A 3,098-nucleotide genomic window follows, 5' to 3' on the forward strand; every position below is an offset into this window, starting at 1 on the left:
AAAGACATGTAAGTCAGGTGAATCGGCCATACTAAATTGTCCCTAGGTATGACTGTGTGTGTGTGTGTGTGTGTGTGTGTGTGTGTGTGTGTGTGTGTGCCCTGTGATGGCCTGGTGGCCTGTCCAGGGTGTCTCCCCGCCTGTTGCCCGATAAGTGGTTCAGATAATGGATGGATGGATGGATTAATAGAAGATGTGTTACAGGTGGGTGAACTAATACATCATTAATGAGGAAAATATTAATTACATTCTCTAAAATATGAACATATTTTCAGCTTCATTTATCATCCAACACAAATTAACAGACTAGACTCTCATTGTGCAAATTGCAGCATCCATTTGTCTTAAGTAGCCACTGAGGCAAAAAAGACCAGCAAGAAAATTAAAAAAGGGGGAAAATAAAAAAGAGGGGCACAAAAGTTCCACGTGGGAACGATATAGTGAAATACTTAACCATGATGAGTCAAGTGATGGGTATTTCATATGCAATAGCTGTAAAGCAATGTATGTATATGATAGCCACAAAAAGAGCACCTCGAACATATCATGCTTATGTATACCACTCTGAGAAATAATGGTAATGTGTGATCAGGTGCGGGTCTCTAAATTGGAGGAAATAATTCATTCGGATGGGAGGCAAGTGGATGATTTATGTGTACATGCAGATTCGGATGACATCAGAGCCGCACTGCACATGACTGTTCTTGGCCGTCACTTTATGTCATATGTCTGGCTCCATCTCCTCTGCTTCCCATATGAATGGCAAAAAAAGGCACTGCTAACTTTTCACAATTTCCCAAAAACTCCCCTACAAAATCACCTCAATCATTCAAGAGAATGATTTATTCGTTCCAAATAGAGCTAATCAAGTCATCTGGTGAAAATTCCTGCATTTTTTCATATTGCAATATGTATCGCGGAAAAAAATATATCGCAATGTGTATTTTTTTCTAATATCATGCAGCCCTAAACACAACAGTAAAAAAAAAATCGGAACTACACAGAGTATATGAGCTATCTTACTTTTTGAACCTCTGATCCACCTGATAAGATTGTCTAACCATGACAATATCAGAGGCTGTTAATTGTCAGGACAGCCTGCCTGACCATTTCTCTAATACATACTTTCTTCTTTTATATTTGATGGCTGCCTCAAAACAGTAATAGGCATGCGGTTATGATGCAGGAACAAGATCCAATCCAGAATCTCTGGTGGAATGGTGGCCCTCTTTCTTGAAGTGGTTGGTTCATCTTCCTGCAAAAAGCCTTGTGCTGCGTTGCCAGCAACTGCTGGGGCAGCCAGGTAGGCCCGTGCAACTGTGGCCAGCAATGGGAACTGTCCTTCCTTGGCCCTCCACCACTGCAGTGGCTCCACTCCCAGTGAGGCACCCTTATCAGCTCTGAAGCCTGATATTTCCATGTCCAACAATTCCTCCACAGAGCTCTGCCTGCACTGATGGGTGGAGCCAAAAAGGTCGCCAAGTAAAAACTCCATACCAGACAGTCCTGTGTGCAAGCCTGAATCTGTGGTCTCATTCTCTTCCAGCTCCCCCAAATCGCCCCCTTCATCCATAACATCTGCTAGTTCTTTGAAGTTGATGGGAGGCACATCTTTCAGCCGTTTGCTCCTCCGGATATAGTCTTCCTCCGACTCTGATGACAAAGGAGAGGAGCTTCTCTTATTTCGGCTTTGCTTTGCAGCCTGGCTGTGCCTTTTGTCCTTCTTAACCATCCTGATCGCCTCTTCCTTCAGCCAGTTATATGTGTCTGTCTGCTCCTTGAAAATGATAAAAATTAGCCATTCAAACTATGAAGTATATAAGCAAAACCATACTTTTATAATATCTAGCCCAAGGACTGCATTTACCCCCTAAATCACAAAGCTGCATTGAGGTGCATAACAACTGCAGTCTTTTGGATTATTTGGATTTCCTGGCCCATTCCATAATTAGGAATGTGACCATAAACATACAAAAGCAGGAAAAAAAATCTCTTAAAAAAAATTATGAGTATGTAGATCCAAAATACGAGTCTTGAGAAAATAAAAATTAACATTCTCAGAAATAACAGTGCACGTTTAAGTCTTGTCTCAAAACACAATGCAGGCGTTGTGTTCCAAAATCATTACACTATAATCTGTATGCACCTGATATACTTGTCAAGAAGGCAGAATATAAATATAGAAATTCAAAAAAGGAAACGAATGAATGGATGAATTTGACAGAAAAGTTAATTGTGATTCAACAAGTAATATTCAAGGACAGCAGTAAATTATCTGATTTCTAGTTGTAACATTTGTTGCTAAATCATTTACCTGGGTTGTTTTTTTCTCTAATTTTGTATTAAGTTCATGACTTACCCTCACCTCCATGAATCCCAGGCTATGGAACTGTGGATCCAGGGCACACGCCACACACAGAGCCCTGTTCACAATTGGGATATCATAAGAACTCGCCAAGTTACACCAAATCATCTTCTTCACTTCCTTCAAGATGGCTGAGGAGTCTCCCGGCTGGGGAACGAGGTGGCGGGACAGCAGGCCAGTTAAAATGGGCTTGATCAGGGACAGACAAGGGAAGGCCTCCCTAGCAAGAGTGCGACATGCAATGTCCAAGGGCTTGAGGACCAAGCAGAGGTCTTCTAGAACCTTCCATTCAGAACTCTTGGGAGCCATTAAGGTACCTAATATCAATGTGTTAGAGTCCATGTTTGGGCAACAGCTGTTACCCCTAATGCTCTCTGAATCATCTCCTCTAATTGAGTGTTCCCCTTTGATCTCCTTTATCATTTCAGTGACCAGGTTTTGATGTTTCAGTAGGGTATTTAACACAGAGTACAGCCTCTTCCAGCTCAGTTGGCTGTGGGCCCATAGCTTCATCTGAGTTTGTTCCTGCCTGGGCATTGTTAGCAATAGGCTCTGAATGTGCTGTTGAGACGAGTCTTTCTTTGGTGTGTTTAAGGGGAATAAGATGGAAAGAACACATTGGAACAAGCCTAGGGTCTTGGAGATGACAGGATGGGTCATTACTTCCTCAATGCAGCCCTGTGCTGCACTGAAAAAGCAAGGGATGAATGGGAATTCTTCAGTGGAACGGGCA

At 42.2% G+C, this 3,098-nt stretch overlaps 1 protein-coding gene across 1 annotated transcript; it reads right to left on the bottom strand.

The window, feature by feature from the left end:
- Nucleotides 1-1,075: 1,075 nt before the first annotated feature.
- On the bottom strand, nucleotides 1,076-2,774 carry LOC130112679 (uncharacterized). Its single transcript, XM_056280140.1, has 2 exons — nucleotides 2,366-2,774; nucleotides 1,076-1,777 (listed from the first exon to the last, which is right to left on the bottom strand). The coding sequence occupies exons 1-2, from the start codon at nucleotides 2,705-2,707 to the stop codon at nucleotides 1,115-1,117; spliced, it is 1,005 nt and encodes a 334-aa protein (XP_056136115.1). The 5' UTR covers nucleotides 2,708-2,774; the 3' UTR covers nucleotides 1,076-1,114.
- Between the last annotated feature and the right edge of the window lie 324 nt (nucleotides 2,775-3,098).

The sequence above is a fragment of the Lampris incognitus genome, chromosome 5 (genome assembly GCF_029633865.1).
Source record: "Lampris incognitus isolate fLamInc1 chromosome 5, fLamInc1.hap2, whole genome shotgun sequence".
NCBI classification, from domain to species: domain Eukaryota; kingdom Metazoa; phylum Chordata; class Actinopteri; order Lampriformes; family Lampridae; genus Lampris; species Lampris incognitus.

Bases quoted from the DNA above. Each gene is read 5' to 3' on its own strand.
- LOC130112679 (XM_056280140.1), bottom strand. From the start codon at position 2,707: ATGGACTCTAACACATTGATATTAGGTACCTTAATGGCTCCCAAGAGT. The intron at 1,778-2,365 runs GTGAGGGTAAGT...ATCATTTTCAAG, and splicing joins ATAGCCTGGGATTCATGGAG to GAGCAGACAGACACATATAA.